This window comes from Haliaeetus leucocephalus, unplaced genomic scaffold (assembly GCF_000737465.1).
Source record: "Haliaeetus leucocephalus isolate CR32 unplaced genomic scaffold, Haliaeetus_leucocephalus-4.0 Scaffold184, whole genome shotgun sequence".
In the NCBI taxonomy this organism is placed as follows: Eukaryota; Metazoa; Chordata; class Aves; order Accipitriformes; family Accipitridae; genus Haliaeetus; species Haliaeetus leucocephalus.
Window position 1 is genome coordinate 1,440,944 of NW_010972620.1, and position 19,806 is coordinate 1,460,749.

The window sequence follows — 19,806 nt, forward strand, 5'->3', positions numbered from 1 at the left end:
CCCCGCGGGGGAGCGGGGAAGGCTCGGCCGCCCCCCTCCGGCTCCGGGCAGCGCGGGGCCGCGCGGCCGCCCCCGAGGATGTTTAACCGGGCCGTGAGCCGGCTCAGCAGGAAGCGCCCGCCGTCAGGTAAGGGGGGGTAAGAGGGCGGGCAACCCCCCCGGCCGCTCCCGCCTGAGGAAGAGCCGCCGGCAGGGGAAGGGGCTGCGCTTCTCCCTCGCTCCAGACCTCAGCGTCGGGGAAGGAAAGCGCGGGCGAGCCCCCTCCCGGCGGCGGGGGGTGCTGGCCGGGAGCCGGTCTCCCGCCCTTTCGGCTGAGGGGAGCCGAGCGAGCCCGCGCTCCTCGCCCGGCTCCGTTAACCCCGGGCCGCGCCGGCTCCTCCGCCCGCCTCGCCGGTCCCCGCGTCCCAGCGGGCTTCAGCTCACCCGCAGGGCGGTTCGCCTTGCTGCGGACCTGTCCCTCCATCGTCAGCCTGGTGCCCGGCGTGGCGTGGCGTGGCTCGGCTCTGCCCGGGCTTGCGGCGGACCCGCGGGCCGTGTTACCGGCGCGATGAGCTGCATGAACCGGCCGTGGCTCGGGAGGGAAGCGCGGTTCTTCCCGCTCCGGCAGCTGCGCGGAAGAGGGAACTGGGTTCTACCGGGGCTTATGCCTCATCAGCCGAATCTTGATTGCGAACCGCTGCCCGCCGCTGTTGTCGGTAGCGAGGCAATAGCCCGGAACATCAGAGCGTGATGGTTCCGGCTCTAAACTGACTTTGAGGAGTTTGGAGGGAGCGTCTTAAACCGGGAGTTACGGAGGCGTAATAAATGTAGGACTTCACAGTTCCCCCTGCAGACAGGCGCTGTAACGTGTTCGTGCTGCTACGGGGCATCTCGTGGCGCGGTGCCTCTGAGGCTGTAAGTCTGTCGATTCCAAGGGGGTAATAGGTATCCTTGCTAAAACAGTTGGGGTAAAAGTTACAAACTCGGAATTCCAGAAAGTAACGCTACGCTTTATAACCTACAGTAAGAAGTTACAGTCTTTCTAAGAAAAGCCAAATGCGGTGTTTGTCTAGAGTTGGGCTTTTTTTAAAGGGTATATGTCTGGTGAACGCTTCCAGAGATGCTACAAAAGCGGAACGTCCCTCTAGTTTCCTTCCTTATAGTTAAAAGTGGAATCCAGTAGCCATCTGTAGTTAGAGACAGTCAAAAGAGGATGTTGAGGCTCATGCTTTGAACAACCAAAGCATGCAAAGGACAGCCCTTCTGTAGTGAAAAGGTCTAAAATTTAGCTGCTACTAAGAAAAAATTGTTGTGTGAGGATTCATCCAGTGGCGCTTGGAGACATGGAAAGTAAGGGAATTTTCCCTTTTCAGCTGCCTACTGACGAAGTTGCCTACTCTTTCATAACCTTGGATTTATTAATTCCAGACTGGTGATTGTGGCTGGATAGGCATTCTGGTGACCGTAGGAAAAGACAAGGTATTCAGAGTACTTTTAAAGTAATAATAAAGGTTTGTGGCTCGCAGCTTTATCATCCAGGTGAAAAAGGGGGAAATGCAGGCAGTGTGATCAGAAGTTCTTCAAGAAGAAATCGAGAAGGCTTTCTCTTAATGTTGTATATTAATGTTTAAATACAGAATAAGGAATGTGCTATCTATATGGTGCTTTTGTCATATCTACTGTTTGTGTGCCGGTTGTCTTTTGTTAAGGAGTTTGCAAAAGGTGTGTGCGGGAAAGAGGCAGTTGGAATAGGCATTTAGGTTCCATGCAACAGGATGCTGTGAAGCGTGTGAGTCTGTGCCCTTTGAGACGGTGCCATGCAGGCCACTGCATCAACAGTTTGAGAATGACAGCAGCTTGGGAAACCGTTGTGGTGCGTAGTCCTTCTGGAAAGCAGATGGATTAGCATGACTGACTCAACTAGGTGTGTCTGAATCTCTGAAAGTTTGATGGGTTTCCACACTCTTTTGTGCTTTTCGAAAGCAAGGGCCGGAACCATGAGTTTTGACTTGCAAAGTTGTATATTTTTATGTTATTGACTCCTTCTGCGGTTTCAGTCCAAGCTCCTGTTTGGAGAATGCAAATATTTTCCATTTTTGATACCATGCTTCAACAGATAATTACAGTGTTATTAGTGCTGCACTTACTGTTATATCTATCGTTTACAAAGAGCCTTTATCTGCAGTCCAATGCGGTGGTACTATTGTGCGATGGGGGAAGGCAGCTTCTATAAGATTCTTCTCTAAAATAATGCTCTAGCTAATGTAACTGCCTATTTGTTGGCTTGGTATGGGGTTCTTCTCTAAAATAATGGTGCTATTAAAATAAGCATGTAATCATTTACTGCTTTTGTAGAAGCAGCTGGCCACTGCACATCATGCAAGCAGTTGTGTTATGGTTGTACACTCAGTGGAAAGTTTGCTTCAGCAGAGACTCTACGACTGTGCTCCGCTGTGCATGCTTTGTTGGCTTTCTCTGCCTCTTGGTTTCTAACCAGCATAAAAGATAGCAAGTGCTCTCCTGTGACAGAAATGTAGTTAGCGTATTTATCATCTGTTGTACATTCTGTGTGTTACTTTTACAGAAATATTGGTGAAGAGCTGCCATTTTGTAATACCCTTTTTGATGCATAAAATTATCTCAGTTTTCAGTAACAGCAAATGTCTGCCTTCCTCATTTAAATGATCATACTAATGTATACATTTTGGTTGTCAAACGTTGGTATTGAGCTTGTTATTTCCAGGTTTATATTATTTAACTTTTTCACTGATGATTTTAACAGAAGAAAGTTACCTTTATAAATAGCAAACAGAGATAAATAGGTTTCAGGAGGGCCATTCATGTAATTACATTTATTGCGCTATTGCCTTCTAAAATAAATTGTTTCAGACTTTCATTAAATTGTATTTCAGTGGAAGTATCATTTTTAAGGTAGTTTAGCAACGTGTTATGGGATATGGACTTGGGGATAAAAATTCTAGAAATCACACATCAAATCTGCTAAATGAAACCAGCATGTGGATTGGAAAGTTATGATCCTAATTGGGGGAGGTCACTTTTGTATTAGAAAAAATGTTTGTGATGATGTATTTAATGGGATATAATAAAAATACCCAGCAGTTCTAATATCCTTGTAAAATTTCAGGGTGTTGCCTACTGTCATGTGCAGCCTATTTACATTTGCGCTGAAGGGCAATGTTAATGTTTTATGGTGGTTGCAAAGGAACACTGAACATGGGGACTAATGGTGCTCAGCCCGGAGGGAGAAAGCCTGATCAATGCCATGCCCAGCACAGAGACCTGAGCCCTCCAGGACTGTTGGCACATTCCCTGGCATCGCTTTGGCCCCTGCCAGCTGTGTTGCCCCCAGCACAGCTGGCAGGATGGTACCAGCCAGGCGATGTCCCCAGCAGGCTGTCTGGATGCAGTTCCTGTGTTTTGGGGGGACTGCTCAGGACAAGAGCTGTGCTGCACTGCCCGATGGCAGGATCCAAGAGTGTTCTCTGGTCTCTCGTGTTTATTATGTACAAGCGGTCCGAGGGTCTGCCTCCATTGCGACACTATGGTTGGTGTCCCCTGCCTCGGTGTGGACTGATGCTGGGAGCTGTAGCCCGGGCTGAGCTGGGATTGCGGCTGCTAGTGGGACCCATGCCGGCTCGGCAGAGCTGCCCAGCGCCTGCGACATCCCGTAGCCTCTGCTCTGGGGAACTGCAAGCTTGAATCAGTGAGGCGAGGGCTAAATGAAAGGGTTGCATTGTATGAGCAATGGACAGGCAAGCCTCATCTCAGTAGCACAGTACGTTTTGGGTTGTGGGCAGGTGGTTAAGTGAGGAAAAAACTGAGCAACAGAGTCCTGTACACCAAGGCTCAGCAGAACGGACATTAAGAAGTTGTGTGGGTCCTCCCTCCAAAACGAAATTTTTCTCTACTAAGGCCATTGGAGGAGAAGGTAGGGAGAAAGGAAGCAGGGTCATAGGAGAATGCAGGGTTTGGAGGGTGACAAGGAGGAGCGGGGGGGGGAACGTAAACAGTGGATGGAGCTGGGTTGTGCTGGGTAGGCTGGAAGTGAGAGGAAGCTGGGGAGAATGGTGATTAGGGAGGAGAGAGAATGGCCAGCAGTAGAATGAGAAATCAGCGAAAGCAGCTGAGGGGAAGCAGATCGATGTGTCCTGGGTGCGTGGAAGCACTTGTTCCGGCCTTTGTCTGCTCACCAGAAATATTTTTAGGTTCTCATGGCACTGGGTCTGCCCTGTATTGCATTGGCTCATTGAAATACATGCTTTTCAAAGTAATCATTAATGTCCACTTAAAATTTGGCTGGAAAAGAAACACTAGAAATAAAATCTCACTCACATAAGTTCTGTGCTAAATCATATATAAAATAAGGGAATGGCCTGGTTCTTCAGGCCATTAGCAGCTGTACACATAGAGCTGCCATTCTGTTTGGAGGTGAGAGTGTGTAACGAGATTCAAGCTCCTCAGAGGTAATTGTGTTCTGCTCCATTGTACTTGGCTATTCCCACTTAAATCTCACAGATTTTACTGAGATTAGATGCCCAGATACTTTGAGTCAGTTTCCTAAAATAAATTTTGCAAGCAATAATCAAGAACCACATCCTTTTGCATGAGGGGAGGGGAAACTGAGGCACGGTTAACTCACTGTACTTGTGTCATGTATGAAATCTTCTGTAGTGGTTTGGAGACAATCCTCAGGTTCTGACTCGTGACCTTTAGCAGAGTTTTCTTATACAGAGCTGTAGGTACACTTGCTGCTTTGGAGACCAGTCTGTCACACTCCTTACCCAAATTGGTTATGATCTTGGATCCTGAAAGGTTTTGTGCAGGCATAGAGTTGTGCATTCATTGTGTAAGAAATTTTAGGTTGGTGCTGTAACTGCATCATAGAGTTACAGCAGGACAGACGAAAGAGAGACAGGATTTACACATGAAAAATGTAGTCTGCAGCGACCATTTGCTCAATCATTTTAGATGCGTTCCTTCCTTTTACGTCTGTATTTACTTGGGGCATGAGTATAGATCTCTCAGTGTTAGGCAATGGGTATGAAATCCACGGCTCTGGAAAGTTTACCTCTTTTCCAGCTTTGTAATTTCTCCTGTATAAAAAACCCTCATTCCTATCAAGGAAGGAGATGTTCATTCATTTAAAACAGTGGTCCATCTCACTGTTAGAAAAACAAACAGACTCTACAGGTCCCTACCAACCAAAACTCAGTAGGCTTTGCTGTCTGTCGTGCCAATATTTTGTAGGGCTTTAACCTTAGCATTTATCATTCTAGCTACCGGCTAAAAGGGCATCTGATAGTATAGCTCTGCATAGATAGTTTTTTGAGATACTTGCTGAGGTTTAGTTTCATTGGGGAGGAAGGGTTTTTTAACAGAGCTTAAGCAGAAGTTACTAAGATCCACATTTCCAATAAGCTGCTGGGAGAAACGAAGGGATTATAAAAATAAATAGAACCTGTATTGATTACAGTAAGAGTTTTGTGCGCTTTTCCAGTGTGTAGTGACCTGAAGTGGAGCTCTTAGCCTGACTTCTCATGGCCTGCATTCCTGCTGTCTTCCCTGGGCATTTTGGGTGTGAGAAGAAAGGAGGCCAAGTGCTTTATGTCTGTTTTAGAGTTTTTCAGGTCAACAGTAATATTCCTGGAATCTTCCCAAGTAATAGGTTTTCTCATGGGTAGCCAGCAAACCATTTTTTTGGCATCACCAGCCTTGGATGTAACATACTTGTCCCTGGGATAGAAAAATTCAAAAATGTATACCATCTCTCCTATATGTGAGAAGGCTGGCTGACATATAAGATGTTGGCACAGTCCAGCACACCTTATAAAAGCAGAATTTCAGTGGACTTGAAAACAAACAAGCAAATGGAAAAAACACCCAAATACCACTTGCCCAATAGCAGGTTGACTCAGCTGGAATGAGGCTTCTCTGCCAGCTGTTTTTCCTCCTGTTAGACTGGGTTAACATATTGGACTTGTTCTCCTGCTAAACAAAGCATTATTTTTCTTTCTCTCATTGCCTTTTCCCAACCTCCAGTCATGATTCTTTTCTTAAAAATAAATTTCGTGTCTGTGACTGACCAGGATTTGCTTTGTAGAAGCTAATGTTGTTGACAGTGCCAGAACAAAAGGCAAATGGTCCTTTTATTACACAGGCTGCGGTCATTGTGTTCCATGTGCAAAAGGTGCTTGAACTCCTATAAAATAGTGACAGTGCCTACTTACATACTCATGAATTATATAACTGCAGGGCATTTTTGCCTCCTTATAGGCAAAGAAGAATTCAAATATGTGTGTGTGTTTATTTTCAGTTTTGTGGTATTTCCTTTAAGGAGAGCAGCTGTAATCCAAGGATGCAGAGGACAATGGGGAAGAAATGTATGTGACATGCATCACTTCTAACAAAGATGGTGTTTTTTTCAATTTTTTTCCAGAGATAAATGACAGCGAGGGTCACCCAAGCAGCAGCCATCAAACCTTGAAAGGAACCTCAAAATGGGCTACATCACTGGAGAACCTCCTTGAAGATCCAGAAGGAGTGAAACGATTTAGGGTTGCTATATTAACTATGGATATTTATATAAACCAAAATTAGGATTTAAAGCTGAATGAGACTCAGCATAAATGGTGCAGGTGTGCCAGTGCTGAAAGCACACAGGCATGCATCCTTCTAGATACCTACCCTGAGCAGAGGTGGCAGAGTTGGAGCTGTGGCATTTGCTGAGCTTCTGAGGTAGTGCCTTTTGCCCACTGGCACTGCAGCTTGCTGTCACGGAACATGGCACGTGGAAGACTTTTGGTTGCATCTTTCTAATCAGATCTATCAGCTGTTGCAAGGATTAACAAGTTACTGTTGGATAAACTACAGTCCTTGAGCCACTGATCTCTCTTGTCAAGCATTATTTATCACTGAGGACTGATCCTGCGCTCTTTATTCTCATATGTTGTCCTTACTTAAGCAAAGGGTTACCACTACCAGCTCCTCAGCCTGATAACTCTTGTGTGGCTCTTATTCTGTGTTGCAGCAGCTGTACTGAAAAGAATTCCCTTTACTACAAAGTGTGGGCTTGTGCAGCTCAAAATGCAGGATTGAGGCTTAATTAGGTGAGGGTGGCAAGTTGGTTTCTCAAGGCCTTCTTGCCATATTAGCTGTAGGAATAGGAACTACCTACTTGAGTATGGTTTTGCCATACCAAGCAATGATAAAATGCGCTGGGTTTCCTGCCAGACTGTTTTGAAAAGTGATGTAAACTAGAATTACAAAACACTGTGATTAAGAATTCTTTAAAAAAAAAGTAATCTTGATGCTATTTAATTCTTGGCGTTACTTAATATCTCTTTTCTAACACTTGAAAGAGAAAACTGATGATCCCCGAGCTATAAATATTTCAGTCATTATGTTTTACAGAGAAATTTAATGTAGATTTTTTTCCACATTTTAAAACATGCCTCACTTTTGGAGGAGTGTGCTTTGTTTAAACACTGTCTAGAGAACGCAAATACGTCTTCTGCTTTAGCTGACTTAAGTGAATTTATTGCCACTGATGATCCTGTTTAGAAACACTTTTATTTGTAGAGATTTTACTCATTAAAAAATCAGAAAGATACTAGATGAGAATCTCAAGTGATCTGTGACTCTCATTAAAATAGTTCATTATACTCACCTGCTAATGAATTCATATACTTTTGGATCTCCCTTTGAGCAATGACTGTAAAATTGCTCGAGTTATTTAAGGGAGACTGAGAAACTCTTCTTGTTAGTTACTGACACGCTCTGAGATTAAATGTAGCTCATCATTCTCCTGAAATGTGCTTTCAAAGTGCTGAATGTATGATTGTTCATTTGTGTCTTGGTAGTGTGCAGATGCACTAATGCAGTGGTTCCGTTACACTGTACTATGTAAACTCATACCATGGTAAAACTAGCTGTAGGCAGCTTATAGTTTTAATAGCTGTAGTAGGAAGAGAGAAGAACAATTGAGAAATTGGATCCTAATGTTTGTTTGTTTGTTTTTCTTTTCCCTAGGAATTTTTAAAGAAAGAATTTAGTGAAGAAAATGTTTTGTTCTGGCTAGCATGTGAAGAATTTAAGAAAACACAGGGGAAAAAACAGGTATGTTTCCTAAATAAATTTTACTTGTCAACAAAGTTTCCCTAGCAGAGCTGGAACTATAATGTTTCTGTTGCATAAGATGCTTCATTTGAGTGCAAATAAATATGTTTGAAGGAATTGCACTGAAAGCACGGTGGTGGAATTGTTTGGAAACAAAGCTGGTTCTATTTCAAACCAAAACAAAATGCTGAAATTGTCAAGTTTCCCATGTTTTGAAAACTCTGAACTTTTTGTTGTTGCTTGGGAATAGCAAAAGGTTTAATTCAGTGATGTTGCATCATCTTGCTTGAAGATATATTCATTCATGACGTTTTTTAAAGCATAGTGGCTATTACATGAAAATATACACCATTATTATAAATTTAGTGGAACATAAAAATAACAATCAGTGCAAACAAAATGTTTTATAATACCAAAAAGAAAAGTTTTGCCTTATCAAATTAAAAGTTACAAAACAAAAGAAGTTGACTGTCCATTTAGACTTTTTTGTTTCAATATTTATTCAAATTGACATATACCTGCAGAGCATTTTTGTTTTCATGAAAGTATATTTTTCTAGTAGAAAATATTCTATTGGAATGAGCCACCTCCAATTTTTTCCACTGCTTGGATCTTGGTCTACATTTAGATCCACCAGGAACGCAGGATCCACTTTCCTATTTAGGCTTTGAAGCCTATAGAGTCAGGCCTAAAATATGTACTGTGTTTTGTTTGATTGTTTCTGAAAAAATTTTTGTGATTTTTTTCTTTTTTTTTTTTTTTGAGAAATTCCAGATTTATTTGATCTTTGAGACAAGGATTCTGTGAGCATGAAATGAAGTAGTTTCAAAATTCCAGCTGAGCGTCTCCTTGAGAGTCAGACTCCTAAATCCCATAAGCCCTTTTTTTGAAATCCCACCTTTATACTTTTCACATGTGTGCAGCTCTTGTTGCCAAAGGGAGCATTTTAGAAGGCAGCAGGTGCAAATGTACAGCCCCTTTTGCACTCTTCTGGCCAAAGTAAGCAGAGTACCATGAGGAGCTGAGGCTGGGAAAATGGCACTTAAATCTGCTTCAAATGGGACCGTAAGTGCTTTGACTAACATCAGAAATGGCAGGGAATAGGAATCAGGTGGGGGAACTGGGCTGCTAGGGGTGTTATAAAGTGCAGGCGTAAGAGAGCTGCATCCGGACTGCGGGATTCCTCTCTTAAGGTCAGTCAAATATCGTCAGCTGAAACTGTTTCCCAGTAGATTTTCAACAAAATATCCCTGGATTTTCAACAACACGTATTTTTGAGAGGGGAGTCTACTTTCTGTAAATGTTCTCTATTTTACACTGAAAAAACAATTTGCTTGTTTCAGTTGTGAATATTTTTTGGTATTGATAACTCTATCAATAATACAGAAATAATAATTTTTGCAAGAAGAGGAAAATGTTCAATTTGACTGCACACTTTGTAATATTTAGCACTGTTTCAGCTTGGCGTATTTAGCTACTTCCCTCCCTCATTAAGGTCCATGCGTGCAGACGCTCTTCAGAAGAGAACAGCTAGTCAGGCTATTTTTCTGTACGATGCAAGGCCTAAAGAGAAATAAAGTAAGTGAGATGGGTTAAAAGAGGGAACTGTGCTAGATGCCACCATGATGGCAGCAATATTGGTAGCTGGAGTGAGGCCAGGAGTTCTTCTTTCCCCTTGCGTGTAAGGGAATGTTTCAGCCGCAGCCTGTCTGGGTTGCACTGGGAGCCACCTCCTGTCTGGGCGAGCGTGGTTCCATCAGTCCCACTGACCTGGCCCTGCTTCGGCACAAGCTGCAGATCTCATTATTGTGAATTTGTGACAAAGCATTTCCTCTCTTTTGTCCCCAGATGTCCATACAACGTCTTGGCTGGTATGTTCGATATGCTGGGCTGGGGATCTAGGTATTCTTGATCTCTCTCCCTAGTCCATTAAAATAATTTGATTTCTGAGCTGGTGGAGCAGAAGCCAGCATCACAGTCCACAGCCAAATGGGAAGAACCCTTTGCTTTGTACAGGGCAGATGTTTTTTCTTTGTATGTCGTACAGTGTCCTTGCCAAGAGGTATGTAGCTTTTTCTTGATACCCCTTGGACAGATATCAAATTGCATTTTAAAGTGGAAATGAAAGTGGAAAATCCTTCTGTAAGGTCCCACATTTTGCAATGGGATAATAATCCTATTTTCCCTTGCTAAATAATTTCCATCTTTTCAGCTATTTTAGGATTGCGCATGCTAGTGCAGGAAATGGTAAACTGTTGTATAGAGACAGTAACTTAATGAATTCTTGAGTGAATGGCCAAATGAATGGACAGAGACTTAACTAGGTTCCATTTAGCTTAATTATTCAGTACCAGTCATTACACAGTATGGTCAATCTGGAGTCTAGTACTGCCAAAGCTATTACAGCTGGCTAGAATAAATGTGCTTTAGAATGACACAGACTTACAGTAAATTTTTATAGCTACTGCTTATGGACGGCTTTATCTAGATAATTTACAAAGCTAGAAAAAGCACTAAAATTAGAAATCTTTCCAGTGCTTATAATAGTATGAAGTATGAATTTGTCTGCTGAAAGCAACTCTTGCAGAAATCACTTTGTATCTATCTAATGTGAGCAAAGTATTCTAAAAACAACCTTATACTTATTTTACAACCTGCTTCTCATTAAAACTGGTTTACCACAGAAACTAGCTTATAGACACTTAGACTTTTGGTCAGATGAAATTGATTTCAATTTAACCCAGTTCGTATGAGATTTTTTTTTTCCCCATTGTTAAAGTAGAAGATAAACTTTTCAGTACTTGACATGAGAGTGTTAGCGTGGGGTTTTTCTTGGTCAGTTTAAACTTTCACAAAGGTCACCGTCTGGCCAGTGGATTAAATATCCATTGTGCCTAGTGTTATTGTCATCCCTTCAGTGTCAGCTGGGAGCAGTGTTTGGTTTTGTATAGGCTGCTATACCATTAGGTATAATGTTATATATTAGGTATAGTATATATAGCCACTGTTAGGGTGGTTGGCTCAGTAAATGTGCTGTCCTTCTCTCATGTCCTTTCTGGTCTTCACAGGTAGATGCAGGCTCACCCTGCTCCTGCTTTTTGTTCGTTGCAAACTGTCTAACTGTTAGTGCTGTTCTGAGAAAATATCCTGGGCCTTTCCTAACAGCTTATTAAATTTGGTTCAGTTGTTACTCTAACCACAGTCACGTGGGCTCTGCCTAGAAGCTGACTTATATCAAGCCAACACAGGCAGATCTTGCAAGATGCTGTGCAGATACATCTTCTCTGTCCCCTTCCTCTTGAACGTGAACTGCTATGCAGCCGGGATTGCTAGATCACAGGACAAGAGGGAGCACCGGCAAGAAGAAGCCAGGCCCTTGACTGTTGTGTTGGCTCTAGACTAGTGGTGGGAGCGCTTAGTCAGGAGAAAGCAGAAATGTAGTTCAGACCAGACTGCTCCAAGAGTTTGTGTTTGTTTTCCTGTTTGGGTGAACTAATAAAAAATGCATGCATATTTCGGGGAGCAGGGGAGATTTTCAGCATCTGCAGAGCTAGACACCAAGCAGACTACGTTACTGGACTAGGCAGGTTTTAGATGGACTGGATTCAGCCTATCTTCTTGCAGTACAGAAGCGCAAACTCCTCCCCTCAGCTCAAGACATGTCTCTGTAGTTTTAAAAAAAGGATATTCTTTCTTCATCATTCCTTTAAAATTGAAGTTAAAATAGAAATCTAATTTTTAGCGAAGACTGAGGAAGGAATTAGGTCAAGTCCACTTGTAGCAGTGAGCTCTGCTGCCACCCATATGGTCCTCATCTGAGGACACATTTAATTATTGGAATGGGAGTGGTGGGGATAAGTGAATAAAATGTAACTTTAAATATTTTATTGGAGTTAGTCATATGCTGTTGCGTTTGTGACTGTTAATGAAATAAACAACGTCCATTGTGCTACTTCCCAAGGTTTAAGTGTTTCTTCTCTTGCAGCTGAGCTTTAAAAATAAATTACAGGTTATAATAAATGCTTTAAACTACAGGGAATCTTTTCAGCTATTGCTAAAACCCACCAAAATACCCATGTCGAGAAGTTTTGTAGAGAACAATGTCAGAACAAAGTATACCTATTCAAGAGTTTCTTTTGCCGCTTCCCATGTGTAATGTGGCAATGGTTAAGCAGAACTGGGTAATGCTGCACAGCTGCTAACTGCTGGAGCCTGTTCTGATGAGCATCTGGGAGTTCCATTCACCTCATTTGGGAACCACACAGGCTTGAGAGCTGAATTTGACCTTAGGAAAGGAAGTGGGAAAGAATATTGTATCCACTTGAAATAGTGAGGGGGATTTCTGTAGACAGAACTTTGTACTCCAAATGGGAATTTGGCACGGATGCTGGGGTGAGCGTGCAGATGTAAGTGAGAAGTGCCAGAAATCCTTTAATAACCACCTGTGAACAAGATCCCAGTGTAAGTGTTGTTTAGATTCCAGAGTCGAGTCCCCTGTGCTGAGGCATTAGTTTCAGGCTGATGCAGAACAAAGAATGCCGCCCACTGAATGGGGAACGTTGCTGCCTCTTCTCCCTGAACCTGGCTCTCCCTGAATGTCATTTGCAGGATGCATAAACATACTGGCAGCTTTAACTGTACTTACTTTAAAAAAAAAATAAAAAAAGTAGTTAAACTGATGCTCTACTACTGAAGCGTAGATGTGGAGTAACAGTTGTTCCATGTGGAGCAGAACCTGTAATGTTTGGCTATGCATTTCCATATTTACTATAAAGCCAGGTCCCCTGCGCCTCTCTAACAACCCCCTCTCCCTACCAGAGTGCTTTCGCTTCCTTTCTTTGTCATTCTTCCCTGCAAAATCCAGAGATCCTTCCCATTTTGCCAGCCTCCCACACAATTCTCTTGTTCCCCGCCATGTTCTTTAAACTTCCCCACAGTACTTCTAGTTTCATGTTTCCCCTCAAGCCTTGCTCTGCTCTTTTTCGGCAGTGCCCAGCTTGCTTCTGTGTTCCTTGAGCCAGCAGCACCTTGTGTTGTTCCTGAGATGGAGCTATGTGTGCATTGATTAGCCAGCTGCTAAGTACATGCTGGCAGTTCAAGCAGATGACTTTTGAACATATACTGCAGCTTCTCCCTCAGCGCACACACTGCTTTTTCTCTCCTTTTCCTTTCTCTCACCACTTTTTTCCATTGAATCAGTAGGAGGGTAATTATTTCGTAGTCCTTTGCCCTTCTCTTAAATATGGTTCAATTGGACAGCAGGTTCAAAAGTTATTTAGGTGGGACTGACAGTCAGTACAATCGCTTATGCTTGCTCATGTGATAATAGCTAAAGGTACCTTTACTGTGTCTGCATTAGGGTATTAACCTTACCAGTTAAAGCCATGATAACTCTGATCGATTGGATTAACTGCTCATTGAGAACAGACATGGCTGACCCAGTCCTCCCTGATCCATGAAACTGAAAAGATCAGAAATTGTTAAAAACACTTCATTGTGCCCTAATGCACCTGACACATGATGTTCTACCCATCAGATGAATAATCTGTTTTAAAAAGGATTACTCCTGGAAAATGTGTGTCCCCTTCAGCAGCGAGAGAGTTAACTCTTTAGGCCTTGTGAATTGTCAAACACATGTAGCTTTTCTTCTAATTATCCCCAAATGTTGATTCTCAGCTGTAAAACATGAAAGAAATTCTGTGACTCCTTCATGGGCAAGGATTTAAATGCTTCCTTCTTCAAGCCCACTTCTCATCAAAGACACAGCCCTTTAGCTGGTGCTGGTCTGGAGATGCGGTTGCCCATTAGATGTGCAATGGGGAATGCTGATGAGCACCCGTGGCTTGGGATTGTACAGTGCCTGCTCCTGCATGGGCCTTGTTTTCAGTGAGCAGAATTCACATTGCAGCAGGAGGCTTGCCTCTCTTCTCCCCCACTGGCTTTCTCTTATCTGTCCTTCTGGTCAAGGGGAAGCTTGCACTGAATTTCAGAGGACTGTGACCACTCATTTACTGCTTTGAAGCTTAAAGATGCTGGGCTGAGTCAAAATGTTATCGCAGTTACTGATTTATCAAGAGAAGAACACTGAAACAGGATTGCTGAAATCAGGGCAAACACTAACAAACAGCTTTATGCAAGTCACACCTATCCTTATTTATCAGCTTTCAGAGGCTCTTGAGAGTCTTATCTTTACCATTAGCCAAGCTGCTGGTGTTTTTTTAATCGTGTAGTCAGTGTTGCATGTGAGCTGCCCTGAGGTAAAAATGTAGTTATGACAAAGCATGTAGTATGACAAGGTTATCTAGCAGTAGCATGGATTATACACTGACTTTGCTTAGTTTTGCCTTACAGTGGGACTAAGTTTCCACAGTGTTTTTTCCTCTGGGTTCCTTGCGCATACTGATTATCTGTTAGTAAAAATAGTCTTCTAAATAGTGAAGACAAGGCCTAGCTGATGATGCTGAGCAGTTTTACACTAGATACTCGGATTCAAACATCACAACCTGCTGTTTGACCTGAGTGCTGAATACTGGAAGCTTCCACTCACGTCAGTGCAGCAGTTAGCCTGCAGAGGTGTTTTTCCTCCAGTACAAATGAATATACACAAATAAGCTATTGTATGTATATTTGTTTTGTTACTTGTTTTCTTTTTTAATTCAGACTATGTTTTGGGTTTAGGATGTAAACCTCAAGAAGTGACCTAGAGCAGTCTCCAACAAAACATTGACAAATATGGAGAATATTCCCACAGCAAATAATTCTTTAAATAAATATGTCCTTTTGCAGATGCAAGAAAAAGCTAAAGAAATTTATATGACTTTCCTGTCCAGTAAAGCTTCCTCCCAAGTCAATGTTGAAGGGCAGTCCCGTTTGAATGAGACCATTTTGGAGACACCTCACCCTCTCATGTTTCAGAAGCTCCAGGACCAGGTAAAGTTATTTTCTTCAAGAACAGAATTTCTTTAGGTTTTGTCTGCTTTTAATGGACTCTGCTTTCTAAGCACAAGCTAGTGTAGGAAGTTGGGAATGTGCCTACTGCTACCTGTGGCTTGGATTGAATAGGTAGGCATGGAGCTGGGTTACTTCTGTATTGGCAATACTAATGCAGCCACTCTGAGGGTGGATGCACTGTATCCCAGGTTCTTGGCCCCATCTAACTAGGGCCAATTAGTTAAGACAATCAGTGCAACCATGCTGATTCCAGTTCAGGACTTCCCTGGAAAATCGGATGAAGTTTTCTCCTGTGTTCCTCTGCTGGTAGCTTGAGAATCACCCAGCTGACTAGCTTTGTGCCTACGTTTTCCTGTGTATTCACTTGAGCTGAGTCATTGCTGATGTTTGTTTCCGTAGTTGCCACTGGTTTCCCTGAGAGCTCAAGATTCTTCACTTTGCTTTGTTTTGGTATTTATATTGATATGAATATAATGCAATTTCCTGAAAAGTCTCCTCTTCTGTAACACACAAAACTTAAAAGAGGAGCTGGTATCTGCTTTGCCTTTTCCTACAGAACTTGGGAGGTCTGGCAGAAAGTAGGTGATGTTTTGCAGGCATGTCTTTTGGTGGTAAATTTTCTTGCTATTTAGCTTATTTTAAAGCATAAGTTATGAAGTGAGTCATTCTTATCTGAGGCTTTCCAGCACTTGCAGTCTGGACTATTTCTAATTTCTGTACCATCCTCAGGACTACCTGTATTTTCCATTTGGCTCTTTCTTTTGTGGAGAAACAGCACACTGATTTAAATAGTGTTTTCAATGTATTTCACATCAGGTGTTGAATAAGTTAGTTGGGCACTGGCTGGGTCAATTGAAGCAGTCTGAGGAGCAAAGGCTCTGCTGTCTTTCAAACAGGTTCCAAGTCATTAGCAGTGGAAATGTCTGAAACTCAATTTCCATGTGAAGAAATAGTTATTCATGGACGAACTTCTGACTTGGGGGAAGGGAAGGAAAATATTCTGGTAAATCTAAGCACTGCAGTTTAGGCTGGGTGATTACGAGAGTGAAGCTGGAGAGACTACTGGAGTTAAAATGTTTTGCAGTTTCACAAATGAGCATGCACGTGAACAGCCAGGGATTAGTAATACCTGAATTGGAAACACACTAGACCAGTGGTAGAGGAATCCCACTAGTGTGGGAAGAAAGTCTGTGAACTTTTAAAACTAAATGCAGAGCATTTCTACGTTGTTGCAGGTTTCAACCACTTAAAGCTTCTGTTTATTGCTGTTAGATAATAGTTCAGGAAGAGTTATGGTCTTCTCTAGTTTTCAATCCTTATAAAGTTATGAAGAGTGGTATAATTTGTTCTCTAAAGAACAGTGTTAACTACTGCTGGCACTGTGTGTCTGAAGTATAAAAAGGCAGAGCTTGAAAGCCACAGTTTGGTCTACAACATTACTGGTAACTAGCACTTCAGTTCTCCAGAGACCTACTGATTTAAATGGGGCTACTTGTGGGGAGTGGTTTTGTGCTCATGGGATGGCCTTAAACAAATAGCTTGGAGGCAGTTGTTCATGCTGAATAAAATGGGGTTAGTGGTTCATAGAAATCTGTAGATGTCAAAATACTTATGGGGTAAGTGTTCCTGCTCCACAGAGGTGATGAGAGGAGGGGAGGGAAAAAGACAATTCTGCTTTTGCATGTGATTATAAAATCTGTCGTGTGCATTTGGCTGACCAGACTCCAGAAGGTTTTGATCTTACAGTGCTCTTTCTCTCTGGGAGATGCTTTAAATGATAACAGGAACAAGAGGGGTCTAAGTTCTTCATGGTGACTTAGGAAGTTTTAAGGGGCAATGTCTTCCTTACAGGTTTTTTTTCCCTTGAGCTAGTTGGATAAATTTAATTATATTGTAGTTAGCCAGCACCAGGAGGTATAATTTGACTTCGCTTAACTGCATTGATTTGGGTCTACACTGAGTGGGTGTTTTGGGATTTTTAGCCTTCCAATATGTAGCTTATAAAGCAAGATTTCTACTGTTTTAAACATGAACTTAAATATTTAAATATGTAAACAAACAGTCATTAGTAAATGCTTCATGTAATTTATTTGCAAGGGGGATATTTCAGCAAACACACATACCAGAACAGTCAAATTTTGTGTGTTTGCCTTCATCTGTCCAGGTTCCTTGAGGATGTGAAATGAAAAAGCAGTTTGAGGTTATTATTTTTTTTCTTCCTAACAAACAGTTGTATTACCCAGTTGTACTATGAGTTAGAAATGAGGCCCATAAAGATAAAGTTCCAGTTACCCACACATGGATTATCCACACATGCAGTTCAGAATCCAGAAATTCATCTTGGAAATTCAGTTACTCTGAGTACCATAAAATGTAATCAGTCATGAAGCATGACTCAGAGAGGCTCCGCCAGTGAAATAATAGGCAGAGAGTGATGTAGGCTTTGGTTTTGCCTCAATTATAGTTTTGAGTTTTACTTTTTTCCTTCCCCTCTGTTTCGAGACCAAGCAAAATATAGTCCTGACATTGACACCTGAACAGATTCCAGGCTCCTCTCCCAATCCCTTTTGTTTTGTTTTCAGAAAACTCCAAATGAGTTCTAGCTTTTTTGTCTGAAATGGGTATAAATAGAAGAGAAAACAGTTATATTGAGGGATGAGCCTAAACTCAAGCCCTGGGAGAGAAAAGCTATACTCAGTGATGACTTCATGCTTCCATGCTGGCTGTGTACTGGCTATGAGAAGAAGGGCAGGTCTTGGGCTACTGAAAAGCCTAATAGCACAAATTTAATCCATCACCAATTTTAAACCACATTTTAACTGGCAAATTACATCTATACCAGATCAGCTCTTTGTGACAGGTACCTGGAGCATTTCTGATCTGACCTGAGACCAGTCTTGGTATTCGGTTGTATAGTAGTCTAAAAAGGATGGGAAGATTGGTATAAGTTTAAGAAACATTGGTTAAACCAGTTGTTTCAGTCTAGGTTCAGTTTGAAGTTTTGGTACTTGTGTAAATTATTTAGAGGCTTTTCTTAGTTATCCAGTGCTCTGCATGTATAATGAGCTATTCTGTAATGTTCAAGAGTAACTGCAGTCAGAAAGGTGCCTAAAAGGTACCTCTTTTTCTTCAGCTCTGCTTCCTCCCTCTGAATATCTTCCAACTACCCTGCCAGAAGGACACCCTCGCTAGGTTTTACTCCTGGTGGCTTTGCAGGCCCAAGGCTGCTGTGGGAGGGGACCAGGTAATGTCCTGGCTTGTCCACACATGCAATTATGTGATCATCAGCTGACATTATTGCAAAATCGTGACCGTGGAACTTGCAATATTGTTTGCTATGTGCAGCCCCTTTTGAGAGTTTGAAGTGTGTTTTAATGTCATGCTTTTTAGTAATGCTTTAATACTAACAGAACAAAAATACATTAGAGTTCATATACCGTCCTCCTCATTTAAAATCTAGTTTTACTTAGGCGTTGCTTTTGTGTTTTTTCCCCCTCTTACCAGATATTCAATCTCATGAAATATGACAGCTACAGCCGCTTCTTAAAGTCAGAGATATTCCTAAACCATAAGAAGAGCGAGGAGCAAGAGGAGAATTCACCAGAGGCTCAGACTGCAGCTAAAAGAGCATCAAGAATTTACAACACATGATACAATGAATCTCTTAAGGAGAGGCAATACAATAACTAAATTACACTCAGGAACAGTCTAGGTTTATGGCAGTTGCATTTAGGGCTTGAAAAGCTCAAAACCTTTTTAGGAGATACTTACCTTCTTAATTGCTTGAACGACTAATTGTTTTTGCATGATAGCTAATAACCAAGCACCCATGGGAAGGCTGTTTCCTAGCTAAAAGGCTGAGATATTTCTCCATAGCATGAATTGCATTTCATATTTTACAAGTTAAAAGGCTTTCAATTTTTGTATTTTCTTTTGTGAGACACCATGATGATGAGAAATGGGAGATAGGTTGGTTGGTTTTTTTATTTTTGCCTTGTAATTTTTATTTGTGACCGGATTTTACATCCTGAATTGCTGGGAGAAGCTACTGAGGAGTACATTTCACGTTACTTTGTGGATGAGTCATTCATAGCAAACTTAATCATGAAGGGACAGCATCTTTCAGGGTTAAGCTCAATCGAATCCAATCCCTTCCTCTGTAACTTTGTTCTTTCAAGGTGCTATCTGTTTTGCTTTGCCTTTATTTTTTAATCAAAACACTTCTCTAATCATGATTTTAATTTCTGTATTTCTTAAATTTCCCCTGGTTTTTTTGCGGTAGACAATCACCTTCTTCAGAGGATGGAATAACCTGTATTCCCTTGAGAACAAAATCTCTTAAGATAGAGAGAATCTCTGAAGAACTTCTGAGAGCCTTTAGGAAACCTGACAGTTAATATCCCACTCTGGGCACACTGATTTCAGCAAAGCTTGACTCTCTCATGTCCTGCATGTCAGCATAACATCAGTGTCAGATGCCGGTATTGGGAAGCATCTAGTCTCTCCTAGGTCTCCTGAGCAATCTTGCTCTGTGCGGCAAGAATACTTTGGCAAAGGACCAACCAACAAAGTCTGGCTTTGTTTTACTAAAATCTTTCTACTAAAATCACCCTGCCTAATTTTGTTTGCCGCAGAGAAGTATTTCGGTGTTTCCTAATTGTAACTTTCAACAGCTGCAATGCAACAGGGGGTTGACGTTGTGATTTAGCCATTCTCACATCAGGCTTGAGAGGAAGGGGA

The 19,806-nt window shown here is 42.0% G+C and overlaps 1 protein-coding gene across 1 annotated transcript; it reads left to right on the forward strand.

The window, feature by feature from the left end:
* Nucleotides 1-27: 27 nt before the first annotated feature.
* RGS10 (regulator of G-protein signaling 10) lies at nt 28-19,382 on the forward strand. The gene is made up of 5 exons (XM_010564683.1): nt 28-127; nt 6,437-6,555; nt 8,029-8,115; nt 14,902-15,045; nt 18,571-19,382. Exons 1-5 carry the CDS (start codon nt 79-81, stop codon nt 18,715-18,717), a joined length of 546 nt encoding a protein of 181 aa, XP_010562985.1. The 5' UTR covers nt 28-78; the 3' UTR covers nt 18,718-19,382.
* The last annotated feature ends 424 nt before the right edge of the window (nt 19,383-19,806 follow it).

Bases quoted from the DNA above. Each gene is read 5' to 3' on its own strand.
- RGS10 (XM_010564683.1), top strand. From the start codon at position 79: ATGTTTAACCGGGCCGTGAGCCGGCTCAGCAGGAAGCGCCCGCCGTCA. The intron at 128-6,436 runs GTAAGGGGGGGT...ATTTTTTTCCAG, and splicing joins CAGGAAGCGCCCGCCGTCAG to AGATAAATGACAGCGAGGGT. The intron at 15,046-18,570 runs GTAAAGTTATTT...CCCTCTTACCAG, and splicing joins TTCAGAAGCTCCAGGACCAG to ATATTCAATCTCATGAAATA.